This window comes from Neovison vison, chromosome 6, assembly GCF_020171115.1.
Source record: "Neovison vison isolate M4711 chromosome 6, ASM_NN_V1, whole genome shotgun sequence".
NCBI classification, from domain to species: Eukaryota; Metazoa; Chordata; class Mammalia; order Carnivora; family Mustelidae; genus Neogale; species Neogale vison.
Window position 1 is genome coordinate 198775308 of NC_058096.1, and position 17631 is coordinate 198792938.

Here is a 17631-nt window from a genome sequence, read left to right on the forward strand (position 1 = left end):
GTAGGCAGAGAGGCAGGCAGAGAGAGAGAGAGAGGAGGAAGCAGGCTCCCTGCTGAGCAGAGAGCCCGATGCGGGACTCGATCCCAGGACCCTGGGATCATGACCTGAGCCGAAGGCAGCAGCTTAACCCACTGAGCCACCCAGGTGCCCCTTCCATTTATTTTTAACACAAATGGTTGCATCCACTGTTTTGCATGTTGCTTATTCCCCTGTTTATAAAGAGCTTCCTCATTTTTTTTTTTTTTTGCAATTGAGTATGCCACAATTTCTTTAACCATTTCCTATTGGTGGACCTTTACAATATGTATATATTATCCCCTATAAAAATGTTGCAATAAATAATCTTATTCAAAAGTCATTTCTCACATATGCAACTCTATTCTTTCAGAATAAAGTCCTGGGAATAAAATTGCTGAATCAGTGGATTTGCCCATTTGTAATTTTACAGATATTGCCAAATTGGCCTTCACGAAACTTATACCAGATTACTTTTCCTCAGCAGTGTATGAGAATATCTGTTTAACCCATAGTTTTTTTCCACACAGATCCAAACTTTTGGATCTTTGTTAATCTGTACAGGCGGGTTGAGGAATTTGGGGACCTATGGGGGCAGAGCAAGGCATGGACACAAGGTGGTAATGGGCGCACAGGAGCTACACAGGATAATGCTTAAAGAGTTTACATGCTGGCAAGAGAGAAGTCCCTCACAGCAGGAATCTTCAGATGCTGGGATTGTGGGTTGGGGATCCCATAACTCTAAAGGGAACTCCCTTGGGAGAAGAGAGAAGGGACAGTGTCTTGGGGATGTTTCTCAGCAGCACTGTGATTTGGAGTCACTGGATTGGACCTCTGAAAGGCTGCACTGGCTTGGGGTCTTTATGCCCTGGGAATTATCATTAGCTAGCAGATGTTGGGTGCAAAGTAGGCAGGCTGCCAGTGGCTAATCATCTGCTTCTTTGGGCTATGTTTACAACGATCGAATGTGCAAAAGTTTGAGTTTAGTGACAGTGGGCTTTTGAGCTAACATGTTTCAGCATGCTGTGAAGGAAACCCTCTAGGGGTTGTCAATACACAGACACTCTCCTTGTCCCTTTACCTAACCATCTGATACGGGAAAAATGTATCTAAGTATAGTTATCATTTGTGTTTTTTAAAATTATGATTATTAGGGTAAGACTAAGCTGCTGTAACAAAGAGACCCAAAATACAGTAATCTAAGTAAAATAAAAGTGAATCTCTCTCGGCCTAAGAGCCCAGAGAAAACACCTGAGAACTGGCAGGTAGCTGTTTCTGAGATCACCCAGACATTCAAGTTCTTTCTCTCATGCTAGGCAAGTCCCCTAGAGTGTGGTCCTCATCAGTGAGATTGAAGCTGGCTCATGAATACCACATCTGTTGAAGAGCAAAAGAGAGTACTGAAGGCAAATAGCTTCCTTATAAAAATACCTTTTGAGGGGCACCTGGGTGGCTCAGTGGGTTAAAGCCTCTGCCTTCTGCTCGGGTCGTGATCCCGGGCTGCTGGGATCGAGCCCCACATCAGGCTCTCTGCTTGGCAGGGAGCCTTGCTTCCCTCCTCCCCGGCCCCACTCTCTGCCTATCTCTCTGCCTACTTGTGATTTCTGTCTGTCAAATAAATAAATAAAATATTTTTAAAAATACCTTTTGAAAGCTCCATGTTTAACTTCTACTTGCATCCCTCTGGCCAAAACTTAGTCATGCAACCACATTTGAGTACAAGAAAAGTTGAGAAAACTTGGGGTTGTATCACCAAGAGGAGACAGGGAGACAGTTTGCATTTCTGCTCTACTGAATGAGGTTGAGCTTCTTTTCAGGTGTTTTGCATTTTTATAAATGGATTCTATAAATCATTTTCTATAAATTGTTCATCATCTTTGCCCATTTTCCTTTGGATTGTTAGTTTGGTTCTATCGGTTTATGGACGCTTCTTATAGATTAGAGAAATTCGCACTTTGTCTCTGATATGCAGCATGCTTTTCCTGACGATTAGACTCAAAATGTACTCTCTGTCAGTTTTCAGTAATCACCACCATTGTTACGTGAAATGAAAATCACTCTAAAGGGCATATTGTTTCTCTCTTTAACAGATAACTCCGGCTATTACAAATTACGTAACCGACAAACTGGGGAAGAAATTTGTGGAGCCTCCACCATTTGATCTGACAAAGAGTTACTTGGACTCAAACTGTACCATCCCTTTAATTTTTGTGCTGTCTCCGGGAGCGGATCCTATGGCTAGTAAGTCTGCCTACTGCACACTTTGAAGAAACTATAAGTAAACCATCTTGCTCCATGGCCATCCCTTATAGGACTGCAGATCACTTAGTAAACCTGAGATGTATAAGGAAAAGTAACTGGAACCTTCCAGGGAAGTACCCGCACACTGAAAAGTAAGGCATGCTTTATGATTTTAGAGCACGCACTGAAACTGGTTTTTTGTGCTCTCTTAGGCCTGCTGAAATTTGCAAATGATAAAGCTATGTCTGGAAATAAATTTCAAGCTATTTCCCTGGGACAAGGACAAGGACCAATTGCAGCAAAAATGATTAAAGCAGCGACAGAAGAAGGAACGTGGGTGTGCCTACAGAACTGTCACCTTGCAGTCTCCTGGATGCCCATGTTGGAAAAAATATGTGAAGATTTTACCCCTGAAGTCTGTAACTCATCCTTTAGGCTTTGGCTCACAAGTTATCCATCTCCGAAAGTACGTTTATTTTGTATGAAGTTCAGTATATTTATTCAGTTTTCTCTTACGTTGTGTATCTTAATCAACATTTAAGTGCTACACCTTGGGGCGCCTGCGTGGCTCAGTGGGTTAAAGCCTCTGCCTTTAGCTCAGGTCATGATCCCAGGGTCCTGGGATCTAGCCCCACAACCAGCTCTCTGCTCAGCGGGAAGCCTGCTTCCCCCTCTCTCTCTACCTGCCTCTCTGCCTACTGTGGTCTCTCTCCTCTCTCTCTCTCTCTGTCAAAAAAAAAAAGAAAAGAAAGAAAATTTATAAACGCTACACCTTAAGAGGTCTTAAAAATATTTCTGGAGTCCTCCTTTGTACCTATTTTTAACCACTAGTATATGCATTTTTAGGACTCAGTCTTCTTCTCTTGAGTAATGCTTTGTTTATTCTGTCTTAGTTCCCAGTAACCATCCTACAGAACGGAGTGAAAATGACTAATGAACCTCCTACGGGTCTTCGGCTAAATCTCCTTCAATCTTATCTCTCTGATCCAATTTCTGATGCTCAGTTTTTCAGTGGATGCCCGGGAAAGGAACTGGTAATGTTCAGCCTCTGGAGCTTTTGAAATGTGTTCTTACAGTGAGAAAAATCTGGGAATATAAATATTTAAGAATGTTAACGTTTAGGCATTTTCTAAGAAGGCAGATATTATACTTCTATCGTTCATCATTTTCTTCCCAGCAGTCTGTGCTCTTCTTCTTGCAGAGAAGACAGTCGAATAGGTGTCTGTTGACTGACTGAATGTCTTAGTTTGTAAACCAAAATCCAATAACAAGTTTGACAAAGACCCAAGAGTAGCAATCTGTTTTCATATCATGTATTCATTCTTTCAACAAAATGTGTGTTAGGTACTCTGCTACGTACTAGATATAAAGCAGTGAGAATAAAATAGGCCACCTCCCCCCAAATCTGGCTTCTTGGAACTTAAATCCTAGCAATACCATTTTGACATATTAATCTTGCTTTTCCGTGCACTCAAGTGAAACCGTTTGTACATGGGACTGGGGACTTAGGAATCCTAATAAATAAATAGCACTCCTTTTTCCTTGCTGGCATTCTTACCAAAAGTATAAACAAAAGCGAACCAGATTATAACTTTAGTTACTGATATAGACTAGGTTGGGAGATAATAGTTGATGTCTGTGAACAAATGGGGTTCATATCACTGAATAGAATTAAGCAGATTGATCCACCCTCAGGAAAAGAGGAAAACTTTCTTCCTTAAGGAAAGTTGGCTTCTAAGATGGAAAAGCTGAGCAAAGCATATCTGGTTAACTTTTACAAAATTAATCAGATAGATTATTCCCTTCTCCTGCTGTGAATACAAGGATGGAGAAAATCTAGAAGTGTTACACTGAGGTCTCTTCACATGGAAGGAAACATCAACACTAAGGGAAGTTCATTCCTTGCCTTCACCCCAATGCCATTTATCATACTTGCCTATTTGAGCTAGAAAAAGAATGGTACTGGAAATAAAGAATTGAATTCTTTGGAAGCCAGCTAGTTTCTGTTTAACGATACCTTCTGTGTTCCCCTAGTTTTTTTTTGTTTTGTTTTAAGATTTTATTTATTTATTTGACAGAGATCACAAGTAGGCAGAGAGGCAGGCAGAGTGAGAGGGAAGCAGGCTCCCCTGCCGAGCAGAGAGCCCGATGCGGGACTCGATCCCAGGACCCTGAGATCAGGACCCGAGCCAAAGGCAGTGGCTCAGCCCACTGAGCCACCCAGGCGCCCTGTGTTCCCCTAGTTCTAAAAGCAATACTTTTATTTGAAATTCTGGGAGAAAAGTAGGATATTTGGTGGATTAGCTAGAAAGAGAGCTTAATAAAATGGAGAAGGTAGTACAGTGTCTGATCCCCATTGAGGGTTTGAGCTTCTGCAAGAAATCCCAATATTTCTCTGATATAGCAGGTGCATTTTTGGCCTATAAGCATGACCAAAAATGTGGAGGGATTGTGATCTCCTTAAGAACCCCATTGGGTGAAAATACATGGAAAATATAGGCAAATTAGATTGTTGTTCTCACTGCCAAAAGTTTTTCCCCTTTTAAATGTTTCACCACAGCTTTCACTCCATTTATTTAAAATATGCTTTAATTTATGTACAACATTTCAAAAATATAGTTATTCAGTAAGGCCATGGTGTACTTGCATTTTAATATTATATAAATAATTTCTACTACATCACATGAAGATAGTTGGATTTTTCCTGCATTTGGAGCTATGTTTGAAATGATCGAATTTAAAACATCAAGGTAGCATACTCGAAACTTACTGGGGGTTTCCTCAAAGAGGTGGGTGACCATCCTCCAGAGTACTGACATAGGCTCAGGGAAAGGCCCATCCCTTTTGACATACCTGTCACGCATATGAAGATGCCAGGCCAGAGTAAACAAACAAAGGTTTCAAAAATGATCTCCGAATGGAAAGTCATAAAATCAGGAACTATATATTGGGATTTATTCCTATCATAATAATTAATTATGCCCTCACCCTTCTAGTCTTAAGCATATGCCATTGAATCTGTGGGATAACATTTTTTTTTAAAGATTTTATTTATTTATTTGACAGAGAGAGATCACAAATAGGCAGAGAGGCAGGCAGAGAGAGAAAGGAGGAAGCAGGCTCCCTGCTGAGCAAAGAGCCCGATACAGGGCTCGATCCCAGGACCCTGAGATCATGACCTGAGTCGAAGGCAGCAGCTTAACCCACTGAGCCACCCAGGCGCCCTGTGGGATAACATTTTAAGTATTGAAGTTGTAAATATCTGTGAAGCAACACCAAAGTATATGTAGCCAGTACTTTGGCAAATGGTAGAATTGTTGCATTTTAACAAAGTTTAATATTGCAGTTTGTCTAGCTTTGGGGGTTTTAAGTCATAAGATTAACACTTTTTATAGCATGCATTGTTTGAGTTAGCACGTCTTTTTTAAAAAGTTTACAGAAATCTATGATCATAGAATCTTGTAATGAAAAAAGGTTGTTGATTCCCCTCATTTTACTGATATAAATCTGATCAGAACTTTTCCTTGTTGCCTAATTTTTATATTCAAGACATGGGAGAAGTTGCTGTTTGGAGTTTGTTTTTTTCACGCCCTTGTACAAGAGAGAAAGAAATTTGGTCCTCTTGGCTGGAATATTCCATATGGATTTAATGAATCAGACTTACGCATCAGTATTCGACAACTACAGGTAAAATTAGAAAGAAATTAGCATTGATGGTGGATCACTGTGTGTCAGGCCCTAGACAACTCCCTTTGCTTAAAATAAACTTAATCCTCCCAACATCACTAGTGGGTGGGTAGATGGCGTAATTATAACCATGGTTTATGAAGCACTACCTCTGTGGATTTTTTCTGGTGCAAGTAATGGAAAACCTGATTCAAACTGGCTTAAACCATAATGAAACTTACTGTCTCAGGGAGCCTGGGTGGCTCAGTTGGTTAAGTGTCTGTCTTCAGCTTAAGTCATGATCCCAGGGTCCTAGGATGGAGCCACACATCAGGGTCCCTGCTCAGCATTTAATTTAACTGATACAGCCTAAGCTTGGAGAACACTTTGCTGAAATCATCCTACTGCAGATAAGTGGTCAACCGACAATTCTCCACCTTCTGGCCAGGTCCTGGCCTGCAGCCTCTGGCGTCATCAGCCCTCCCAGCCCAAACATTGGAGCTGACAGGCATAGACTAAATCCTCTTTTTTTATTGCCAAGAACTGGGTACTCGAGAAGGGGGTCAGTCTCTAAATCATCTTCACCTGGTCCTACCAGCTGGCTACCTCTTGCTTCCAGAGAGGCAGATCAGCACACTTAGGGTTAAGTTCACAACCAAGGAATAAGTTATTGGTCTCTGTGTCTTGCATATGCCACCATTTTAACAAGAATTTCTCTTGGGATCTCTTCCTTTGGTTTCAGGAAAGGGGGGAAACCCAGTTAAACCTACCTTTCCCTCCTCCCAAAAATAAGAAAGGGAGAAACTTCCCTCTCTCACAAATAACTTATCCTGCCACAAAAGACAACTTTCCTGTGTCTCCTGTTCATATCTCTTGATACTTCTCTTCCTCCTGAAAACATGGGAATCTCAAACAAAGAATGATACCTTCTTTTAACTTGGAAATATTTTTTCTTAACTGTGCATCAGTTTTGTTATAATTCCTGCACTCTTAGGTAATTTTCAGTGGCAGGAAAAGTTCTCATCTGGTAACTTATACCATCCAAATACATATATACCAAAAGTTCCTGTCTATGGGAAAAAGTAAAGGATCTGGAACTGGAAGAAATAAAATTCAGGCCTTCATATCATTTCGCATTTCCCAGACTCTGCTTCCTATTTGATATGGTTATTGGGAGATGAGTAAGATAATGTAAAAGCTATGCAAATAGTAGTTTTTATTACTATTGTAAATGGTGTCATATTGTGTGAACCAGGATATGGCACTAAAATTTGTGATTACTTTGTTTTAATCACATTTAATGACATTTAATGACAGTGCCCTAAGTCAGGCACCAGGTTTTCAGCCTGGGCGCTACTGGTATTTGGAGTCAGATGGCTCCTCACTGTGGGCAGCTGGCCTGTGTACTGTTTAGCAGCATCCTAAACTTCTGCCACTAGATGGCAGTAGCACCCCCCAACCACCGATCTAAAATGTCCCCAGATAGTGCCAAAGGTCCCCTAGGGGACAAAACTGCCCCACTTAACAGCCAGTTCCCTAAAACAAGGTTTATTCAAATTCATATGAAAAAGACTTGGTAATTTTTATGTCATCTTTTTTTGTTAAATGTTTATCTTATTACAGAAACAATGCATGTTTATTTCCCCCCACCCTAAAATTGGAAGATGCAGATAAGCAAAAATAATTTAAAATAAAAATAAAATAAACACTAATGGGGCACCTGGGTGGCTCAGTCAGTTGGTAAAGCATCTGACTCTTGACTTGGGCTCAGGGCATGATCTCAGGGTTGTGAGATTGAGTCCCATGTGGGGCTTTGGCCTTTGCGCTGTGCAAGGAGCCTGGTTGAGAATCTCTCTCCCTTAGCATCCCTCCCTATTCTCACTCTTTCTCTCTCTCAAAAAAAAAAATAAATAAAGCAAAATAAAATAAAATAATCATAGCCTTCCAGAGGTAAGTTGTGATGATAGTTCTTTCAGCCCCACTTCTGGGCATATAGATAGATGATTGACGGGTATTTAATGTCATTTTAAAATGGAAATGAAGTGAAAATTTGTAAAGTTTTTCTCATTTTATTTTTCCTTTGTTTCAGTTATTTATAAATGAATATAATACTGTTCCATTTGAAGCTATCTCCTACCTGACTGGGGAATGTAATTATGGTGGAAGGGTGACAGATGATTGGGACAGACGTCTCCTCTTAACCATGCTGGCTGACTTTTATAACCCACAAATCATTGAAAACCCTCATTACAAGTTTTCTCCCAGTGGAAACTATGTTGCACCTCCTAAAGGCACCTACGATGAGTACACTGAATTCATTAAGGTAACTGATGCCACTGAAAATAGCAATTTTCAGTGTTCCTAAATTTTCTAAAAGCAAATAATAAAGTGTTCCCCTGTAATGTAGACGGCTAGACAAGTAGTATGGTTCCAGTCAACTTTCAGTATCTTTTGTTTCTGGCCATTACTGAAAACTGGAAGAGTTTGGTTCCTGGGTGCTTAATGTGTAGGTGATTTTTAACCCTTTTAGGTCTGCATGTGTTTACACCTTATGAATTAATGTAGCTGGTGGAAATGTGATGCTTGCTTCATCTGTTTCCCGGCAGAATCTTCCATTCACTCAACACCCTGAGATATTTGGATTACATGAAAATGTTGATATTTCCAAAGATCTGCAACAAACCAAAGTCCTCTTTGAATCCTTGCTCCTCACCCAGGGAGGCTCCAAACAGACAGGATCCTCAGGGAGTGCTGACCAGATTCTACTGGAAATCACCAAAGATATTCTCAAGAAGGTGATGTTTAGTTTAAAATATGTTGCTTATCCTATAAATTAAAATGGTACTGAAATGACAATCTGAAAGATTCCATTTAGCAGCATTAGGACCTTGTGTGAGAAACTGAGCCTTTGTGAGTCTTAGTTCCCAAACCTGTAAAGTGGTGATCATAGTGCTAGCCGTATAAGGTTTTTGTGAACATTTAAGAGGTCATGAATAAAGAGATCTGCGTGATGTCTGGCACAGTGTAAGTTCCTAGTAACGACAGTTGTGGATGAGCTGATGAACATGTGACTTATTATCATTTCCAAGCAAAGGTAATGGATCTGCTTTATAAAAACTGGAGGAAGTTGTCTGAACTTGCTGGTTCAAGGGGTGAATGGTTTTTAATCAACTTTAATCTGTACCTTAGGGAGGGGGCACAGGGAGTAAGATCAGATTTTTTTTTCCTTCATACTATAGCTCAAAATACTTAGCCTCCAGGTAAAGTGGAATGATACTCTTTTCTCACTTTTTTTCCTGTGTCTTAAATTCAATAAGGAAATACTAAGGGAACTTTAAAAAGATTATGGTCACCAGCGCAGATCTTCACAGTTGCCCTCCAGGGTAAATGCTGTAATTAGCGCCATATTTCAGTACCAGGTATTCTGATAGAGCCTGACCTGTGGTCCACCTGCCTGGAAAGCCCACAGATAGCAACACTCCGCTCCTCTGCCTTGGTGGCCTTGCCTTGTGACTTTACAATAATTCTTTTGCTCTGCTCAGGGACCACTATCTGGAACTCCCCGACTGGGAAACTTCTTTGCCTTTTAGGAGTGTGAATTCCAAGGTCTTGAGGCTTGATTATCAGTCCCAAAGTTCCCTTCACTTCTCAAGCATCTCACAGGTGCTTCAGAGAAAGCAGACACTTGACACCTTCTCTCTTCCTGTTCCTTGGACCCTTGCTGTAGTCACACATTAATTATTTGAAAGTGGGATAAGCTAAGCTATTGGGAGCCAGTTGATAATAGATTGGAAATAAATATAAAACAGGAAATGGCAAATCGGTTTTATCAGTGAAAAATAAGATTCAGCTTACAAAAGGAAATTATACAACGTTTCAGAAATATATACCTTCCGCAAAGTGCAATAGCATGTAGCAAAGAGCATTGGCTTTGCAGTTAGAGACCTGTGGATTTAAACAGATCATCTTTTGGCTGTGTGCCCTGGGCAGTCACTCAACCTCTCTGTAGAGTTGACCCTGAACAACAAAGGTTTGAACTTCACAGATCCAGTTATATGTGAATTTTTTTGGTAAATACAGCACAGTACTATAAACATATCTTCTCTTCCCTAAGATTTTCTTAATCACATTTTATTTTCCCTAGCTTACTGTATTGTAAGAATATAGTATGTAATACATATGATCTACAAAATACATGTTAATCGATAGTTTATGTTATTGGCAAGGCTTCTGGTCAATTGTAGGTTACTAATAGTTAAGTTTTTGGAGAGTTGAAGTTATACCTAGATTTTTAACTATGCGGGGTCAGGGGGTCGGTGCCCTAATCCCTGTGTTGTTCAAGGGTCAACTGTACTTGAATAGCCCCATCTGTAAAATGGAGACAACAACAGCCCCCTGCATGGTAAGGATTACATGCAATAATGTACGGAAAGCAGCACAACGCCTAGCACGTAGTAACTGCCTGGGGTTAGCTACCAGTGATGTGATAGCTGAATGAAACGAATTATCCATTCCGAAGGTAATACGTGATCTTCAAAATCTATTTTCTTAGCTACCAAGTGATTTTGACATTGAATTAGCGCTACTGAAGTTTCCTGTAAGATACGAAGAAAGCATGAATACCGTATTAGTACAAGAAATGGAAAGATTTAACAAGTAAGGATCTATCTCCCCAGTGGTTCAGAAAACAACCAATCAATGCTGATTTAAAAAAAAAAAAAAGCACACTGGTTTGAATTATAATTTTTAGAAAAAATTATCAAAACCTGTCATTTCCTTAGGATCCACCTGCACGCTCTAAAGTTGTATGGTGTTCTGCCCCAACAGTGAAGGTACCTTTTAGAATGCGAAAATGATGGTGGAAATGAGATCTGTTTTTACTGGTGAAAATATTCATTAGTTGTAATTCTCACCCACCCGTTATTATTCTCCTCAGGAACTAAAGACCAAATGAGCCAACGACAAGTCTTTTGTCATTTTTCTGCCACTTGATGCATATACACCTCTCTTTCCTTCCTGAGTCCCACCTAGGTCGATTACATACCCCACGACAGTGAACAAACTATTTGCTTTGAATATTTTAATTGAATTTTCTACTATTCAATACTGGCTTAAGGTATAGAGAAATTGTTTTGAATGAACTATGAATTTTCTAAGGTGTTTTCAAGTTTATTTGGGTTTCTGGACTTGTCAACACTTAAAAATATACTAAAACACTGTGATGCCTTAATTCAGCACTTTTTATACAAAGACCATATGTATTTATATGTAATAACATACTGTCTCGCAGTCTTTCAGTTGCCTAGGCTTCTAGCCTAAAACCCTCAGCTCAGGTCTATTTACGGTGTTCTTAGCAGTTTGGGCCTACATGGGAAGCAAAGTATTTGCAAGTATATCCATGAATTTATGATTTATGCTTTAAGGAATTATTTCACAAGTTTCAGCCTTTGCATTACACCTTCATAACTTTTTTTGTATTTGCATTTTACCCTTTAATGGTATTTACCTGACATTTTCCCTAAAATCATTCTCTGCTTAAATTAGCCTGGTTTTAAGCCATAACACCCAGAAAGTATTATTTTCTATATTATGTAATGATTAAAATGAAAAATGTTCATCTAAGTATCACCTAAAATACCTTCCCTTACCAAGTGGGAGATGACTCCATTTAGGGAAACACTCCCATAAAGCTGTGAATGAGATTTCTGCTATTTCTTCTGAAAGACAGACATTGGTATTTAACCTCACATGTACATTGATGACTTAATTTCTTTCTTTGCAGTTTAATTAAAACTATACGCAACACTCTACAGGACCTTGATAAAGCTATTAAGGGAGTGGTTGTAATGGATTCTGCACTGGAGGCACTCTCTGGCAGTTTGCTTGTTGGAAAGGTTCCAGAAATATGGGCCAGACGATCATACCCAAGTCTTAAACCCCTAGCAAGTTATATCACAGATTTTCTAGCCCGGTTGAAATTTTTACAGGTAAAAGATTATATGTTTTATTTATATATACATATAATTTTATTTTGGGGTTGACTGGAGAGAGATTAGAAATGCTCCGATCACTTGAATGTCTCTGAGTTGAGCAGTGTGGTTAGCAGTTTCATGATAATCTAACCAAACTTTTAGAATATTGAAAATAGGGGCATCTGGGTGGCTCAGTCAGTTAAGTGTCTGCCTTCAGCTCAGGTCATTCTGCTCAGCAGGGAGCCTGTTTCTCCTTCTCCCTCTGCCCCTCTTCCTACTTGTATTCTCTCTCTCAAATACATAAATAATTTTTTTTTAAAGAAAAGAAGGGGCACCTGGGTGGCTCAGTGGGTTAAGCCTCTGCCTTTGGCTCAGGTCATGATCTCAGGGTCCTGGGATCGAGCCCCACTAAGCTTTCTGCTTAGAAGGGAGCCTGCTTCCTTCTCTCTCGCTGCCTGCCTCTCTGCCTACATGTGACCTCTGTCTGTCAAATAAATAAATATTAAAATAAATAAATAAATAAAAGAAAATATATTGAAAATAACACATACTTCAAAGTACTGAGTAGAAAGTTAAAATTTTACTTTACCCAAGTCCAAGTAATATGTGACACTTACATTTTTTTAAGATTCTAGGTTTGTGTCTCTCTGAGACCACATACTTGGTCTCGTGATTTTATTTTATTTTATTTATTTTTTTTAAAGATTTTATTTATTTATTTGACAGAGAGAAATCACAAGTAGATGGAGAGGCAGGCAGAGAGAGAGAGAGAGGGAAGCAGGCTCCCTGCTGAGCAGAGAGCCCAATGCGGGACTCGATCCCAGGACCCTGAGATCATGACCTGAGCCGAAGGCAGCGGCTTAACCCACTGAGCCACCCAGGCACCCGATCTCGTGATTTTAATACTGGTGGTAAATCACAAAAAGAACCCAAGATTTCGATTCACCAATAATCGGCCATTGTCTTAAAATCATTGATTCTTAATCCCTATCTCATAAAAGGAAAAAGTTGAGTGCTTTGAAATCTCCACCTTCCCCCTCCAATCCCAAACACACACATAAAGGATGTTCAGGGCACTATCTCTCTTCCCCAGCAACTTGACTTGCCCGCATTGTATGATTACTGTTTATGTGGGGTTAAGAGGTGTGGAGAGCCCCCAGAATACCTCCTGAAAATTCGTATTAGGTATATGACTTTCCTGGGTTCAGTTGCCTTTCTTTCTTTTTTTTTTTTTAAGATTTTTATTTGTTTGACAGAGATCACAGGTAGGCAGAGAGAGAGAGAGGAGGAAGCAGGTTCCCCGCCGAGCAGAGAGCCTGATGTGGGGCTCGATCCCTGGACCCCGGGACCATGACCTGAGCCTAAGGCAGAGGCTTTAACCCACTGAGCCACCCAGGCGCTCCTTCAGCTGCCTTTCTATTACAGTAGAGCTTTATTTGTTTCACTGTGGAAGCTAATCATAAAATAGCCAGTGCTTATGAAAATGAACCGTATCTTATTGTTTCAGTCTGTTTTGTTTTGTGTTTTGAGAGAGAGCAAGCACGGGAACATGCATGCCTCTGTGAGGGAGGGGCAGAGAGAGAGAACCCCAAGCTGACTCCATGCTGAGTGTGGAGCCCATTGCTGGGCTCGATCCCATAACCCTGAGATCATGACCTGAGCTGAAATCAAGAGTTGGATGCTTAACCAACTGAGCCACCCAGGTGCCCCATTTTTTTTTTTAATTAGTTAGTGGGCTTGTTCATCTAGTACACGTGCTTGCCATTTGTATTTCTCCTGTGAAATGCCTCTTCATCTCTTCAGCCCATTTTTCCTCAAGGCTGTTTCTGAAAAATAAATTTATAGGAGTTTTTTGTGTAGATTTTACATTTAAGAGACCAAAAAAAAAAAAAAATCTAGGAAACAGCAGTTTTCAGTGTTCCGGCTATAGGAGAGTTGCCACTTAACGGGTTTTTTCCTACATAAAACAGTCAATTTTATCTCACAAGGCAAAAGTCTGATGGTGTGTAGTAAGAACTCAGCAAAAGTAGACTATTTTTTTGTAACATCATAACTTGTTGAACTTTATCAAATGCCTTTGCAGCATTTATTGCTGATGAGGTGACTTTTTTCCTTCTTCAGCTTGTTATTGCATTGAATTATGTCACTAGATTTCCAAGTGTAAAACCACCCTTGTGTTTTCTAGAAAAATTCCTGTTGGTCAGTGGATCCTTCTTCTTCTAGTGCTTTCATCAATTCCATTTGGCTATTTTTAGGGATTTTGATAGACATTACCTAGTCAGCCTCCAAAAAATTATTTAATTGTATCCCCAATGACAGTGAATATGAGTGCCTGTTTCTCAGAATTAACCCTTTTCATCTTTGCTGACTGGATAAGTGAAGCTGTATGTATCGGGCCAAGTCCTAGCCACATTTACAGCTTTCTGAGTTCATTTCCCAAGCTTTTCTGAAACTTATTGGAACTGCTTTCCATTTCCCATACATTGCTTCCTTCCTAAAGGAACTCAAAGAATCATTACGTTGGTCTTTGAGAGGGGTCCTGGCACGGTGCCAACAGGGAGAAGCTCCAGGACAAATTTCTTTTGCTGTTGTTAATAAAAACTTCATGCCACACTCCCTACTCTCTGAAATTTGCATTTCCCCCTTGGAATCATTCCATTCAAATGAGTAAGAAAGATCTCACTCATTATTGGGCACTTGTATCCCCCTTCGCCACACACCTTCCTCTGAATGGATCTCTCCCCCATTGTCCTCTTACCCTTAGGGAAGCTGTATGGTTTTCCCCTCTCCTTTTTTTCTCCTGGACTCTTGACTTCACCTCCTAATGCATTTTAGAGTTAACACGTTAAGCAAATGAGTTGTCCAGAGTTTTCTCTTTTTTCTTCTTTTCTGTCTCACCATTCATCCTAGTTATCTGACACTTAGTATCTGTGTGACTTTGAGCAAGATGGTCTTCACCTTTCTGCCCTCCAGTCTCCTCATCTGTAAAGTGGGAGGAATAACTCACTGAGTTATTTTGTGAGCCAAATAAGGTAATGCACGTAAAGTGCTTAGCACGGTGCCTGGCACGCGCTAAGTAAATGGTCGCTAACTCAGAAGCCCTGTACAAGTTGCTGACCCAGATACCCGTGACATTCTTGGCTAAACAAAGCCCTGGAGTGAGCAGGGGACTTTTCTATACCCTCGCCTTCTGGGCTCTAACAGCTTTTTTGTTCATGATGCTGGTTCTGCCTGGCTTGTGTCCTTGTCAAGCTCCATTTCTTTCTCTACCTCTTCTTTTTTATGCTCTATTTTTAAGATTTATTTATTTATTTGAGAGAGACGGGTGGCAGGGCAAGAGGGAAAGAATCTTAGGCAGATGCCTTGCTGTGTGCTCCCCCGACCAACACCAGGTTCGATCTCAAAATCCTGAGATCATGACCCAAGTAGAAATCAAGAGTCCAGTGCTTAACCTGCTGAGCCACCCAGGCACCCCTCCCACCTCTTCTTGATTTGATAGCTTGTACCGTTGCGACATCTCGAGCACCAGTCTGGTCTCCTCCTCCCAGGAAGCAAAGCTGGCTTCTTCCCACAGTGCACTGCTCGCTCAGATACAGAGTTCATTTTATTGATTCATCTGTTCATTCAACTAATAGGAACTGAGACCCCTGCCCCTTTGTCCAAAACATCCTATTGTGTCCTCTGTGAGATGAAAGGGTGAAGACCACATGAGCCCTGCCTTCAAGTTGCCAATAGTCTACAAGGGGATAAGCTTATGTATCTAAGAAAAGACAAATTCAGTAGACTAGGGGATGCATCATAAAAGATCAACTCATAAAATGTTCTGGGAATTTGAAGAAGGGAGAGAGTTCTTCTAGCCCAGGAAAGCAGACAGCTTGTTTATTGGATGCGGAAGCCTTTGAGCTGGGTCTAAAGGATAAGAGGTTTTGGACACTGTGGGGAAAATGGAAAAGGACTTAAAGATAGCTGTGTAATGAAAGGCACTATCTCATTTAAGACTGATTCTGCTGTAAAAATTCTGACATAAACACAAAGTTTATTGCCTCAGTAATTGGAAAACCCAGGGCATCAGGCTGACCTGGGGTGCAAAATGGCTCCCTGGTCCTGGATTCTTGCACCTTGCCTCCTGGCTCCACTTCTCTGAGGCTTGACTCCATCCCCAGGGAGGTTCTTTTCTGATGGTAGCAAAAGAGCCGCAACTCTGGCCCCACATCCACGCAGTTTCAAAGAGCTGAGCGTCTTTTCCCCACAAGTCCCAGCAAGAGTCTCTGCATCTCTGGCTTTGACTGGGTCATGTGTCCATTCCCGAATCGATCACGATGACTGCAGGTATCCTCGGCCGGCCTGAATCACGTGCCCACCCCAGGAGGTGGAGTTCCTGCACCAGAAGCACTTGGGTTGAGAGTGTGGAAAGTTCCTGTACCAGAAGCACTTGGGTTGGGTGTGGAGGAAAGCCTCCATCGGGGTGTTAAGAGTAGTGTCCCTTGAAGATAAGCCGAAAATACAGTGGATGTCCATCCAATGCAGAGAAGAGACCAGCAAATAGTCAGATTAGAATGCCAGCTGCTTGAAGGGGAATTAATAAAAGGGACCAAGCTGGAAATACAGTTTGAGGTGAGATTGTGAGGTCTCTCAAATAGGAGACTAAGGTGCTGAGACTTTAGTTTGTAGAGTAGTAGTAGATCTCTAAAGAACTATGCAAGGTGCTAAACCCAGTCCGAGCCATGCATGGTGAAGTTGACTCTGCAAACATGACTCAAGATGTACTGAGGAGAGAGGGAAGACATGAGAAGATGGACACATCAGTACAGAAAGAAGACGTGGATCTCTGAAGGGGGTAGTGGGAGTTGAGAGGTTTGAGGAGCCGGAATCAACACACGGGGGCTCTGTGCTATGATGTGTAAGATGGCTGAAGGTAATGGCTTTTGAGTGGTATTAAGTAATATAAAAATTTCCAAATAATTTACCTTTGGCTCTTTGCAGAAGATGTGAATCTTTCAAACTTTGTTTTATTCATTTAATGTTAAAATTAGTTTGCACTTTCCAAGAAGAGTAACTATAAAGGCAGAGAAGTAGAAGGTCAAGGTTGTATGTTTTGTGTGTCAGGGAAGAGAGTCCTGTGATGGAAAGTGTGGGCAGCACAAAAAGCAGAATCGGGAATTGTCTATGAAGTGAAGCTGTGTGAGTTGGAAAATGAACATAATGTATTTTTGTTTGCCCTTTACAGGACTGGCATAATTCAGGAAAACCTAATGTGTTCTGGCTCTCAGGATTCTTTTTCACCCAAGCCTTCCTTACTGGAGCTATGCAGAATTATGCCAGAAAATACACCATCCCTATTGATTTACTAGGATATGAATTTGAGGTACAGTAACTCCCTGAACTCCACAGTCTATCGTTATATCAAAATCATGTATTTAAACAAGGAAGAGATACAGAATTCCTATCTTTATGGTCCATTATAGACTATTTGACTTCTTTCCATTCTTTGTGTTTCATGAAGAAGTAGATGATACTTGTCTTACTGCGTCTGATAGGACTTTTCTATATTTCAATTTCCACTCAAATAATCTAATGTTCCTCTACTGTTCTAACAAAAATCAATATAAGGTACAGTAAAACCTGAAAAAATGCTTAAAAAAGAACTGTATTATACATTTTTATATTTACACTTTTACTGAAAATTTGATATAAGCCATTATAGAGTAGAGTTTCCCTGAATATGTTCTGAAAATTG

The 17631-nt window shown here is 40.6% G+C and overlaps 2 protein-coding genes across 2 annotated transcripts in view; one reads left to right on the top strand and one right to left on the bottom strand.

The window, feature by feature from the left end:
• Positions 1–17631, top strand: part of DNAH12 (dynein axonemal heavy chain 12) — a 243907-nt gene that overhangs the window by 222725 nt on the left and 3551 nt on the right. The window contains exons 64-72 of the mRNA XM_044253319.1: positions 2106–2256; positions 2469–2722; positions 3150–3290; positions 5806–5943; positions 8012–8245; positions 8529–8717; positions 10475–10578; positions 11705–11909; positions 17122–17259. Of these exons, the coding sequence (XP_044109254.1) occupies positions 2106–2256; positions 2469–2722; positions 3150–3290; positions 5806–5943; positions 8012–8245; positions 8529–8717; positions 10475–10578; positions 11705–11909; positions 17122–17259 (1554 nt within the window). The remainder of the gene's footprint in view (positions 1–2105; positions 2257–2468; positions 2723–3149; positions 3291–5805; positions 5944–8011; positions 8246–8528; positions 8718–10474; positions 10579–11704; positions 11910–17121; positions 17260–17631) is intronic.
• APPL1 (adaptor protein, phosphotyrosine interacting with PH domain and leucine zipper 1) overlaps positions 13689–17631 on the bottom strand; it is a 72343-nt gene continuing 68400 nt past the window's right edge. The window contains exon 22 of the mRNA XM_044253321.1: positions 13689–13720. Within this exon, the coding sequence (XP_044109256.1) occupies positions 13709–13720 (12 nt within the window). The 3' untranslated portion in view covers positions 13689–13708. The remainder of the gene's footprint in view (positions 13721–17631) is intronic.